The sequence below is a fragment of the Aptenodytes forsteri genome, unplaced genomic scaffold, assembly GCF_000699145.1.
Source record: "Aptenodytes forsteri isolate BGI_AS27 unplaced genomic scaffold, ASM69914v1 Scaffold1119, whole genome shotgun sequence".
In the NCBI taxonomy this organism is placed as follows: domain Eukaryota; kingdom Metazoa; phylum Chordata; class Aves; order Sphenisciformes; family Spheniscidae; genus Aptenodytes; species Aptenodytes forsteri.
In genome coordinates, this window is record NW_008794734.1 from 45,698 (window position 1) to 46,255 (window position 558).

At 70.8% G+C, this 558-nt stretch overlaps 1 protein-coding gene across 1 annotated transcript in view; it reads right to left on the reverse strand.

The window, feature by feature from the left end:
* Positions 1-235, reverse strand: part of LOC103894548 (protein fosB) — a 5,602-nt gene extending 5,367 nt beyond the window's left edge. The window contains exons 1-2 of the mRNA XM_009273963.1: positions 146-235; positions 2-60 (exon numbers count right to left, since the gene is read on the reverse strand). Of these exons, the coding sequence (XP_009272238.1) occupies positions 2-60; positions 146-235 (149 nt within the window). The remainder of the gene's footprint in view (position 1; positions 61-145) is intronic.
* Positions 236-558: the final 323 nt, after the last annotated feature.

Here is a 558-nt window from a genome sequence, read left to right on the forward strand (position 1 = left end):
GGTGATGGCCGTCACCGTGGGCACGAAGGAGCCGGGCATGTCCCCCAGGCCGCTGCACTCCTGTGGAGATGGGGGGCGGGGGGGGGAGAGTGTCAGATCCCGCACGGCAGCACCCACAGGTGGGCTGGCACCGCCACCTTCCCACCCTGCGTAAGGGCCTTGTGCCCCTGGCACCGGCGCGCCGGAGCTCCCTGGCGCTGATGGGCAACGCCCTCGCGCCCCCGGGCAGCGACATGCAAGTCCTCCCTGGCACCGACGTGCAAGAGATCCCTGGCACCGATGCACGAGGCCCTCGTGCCCCCGGCACCGACGTGCAAGTTGCCCCTGGCACCAAGGTCAAGGAGGTCCCCAGTACTGATGCACGAGGCCCTCGTGCCCCCCCAGCACCGACGTGCAAGAGACCCCTGGCACCGATGCACGAGGCCCTCGTGCCCCCCCGGCACCGACGTGCAAGAGACCCCTGGCACCGATGCACGAGGCTCCCTGTCCCCTGGCACCGACGTGCAAGAGCCCCCTGGCACCGATGCACGAGGCCCTCGTGCCCCTGGCACTGATGCA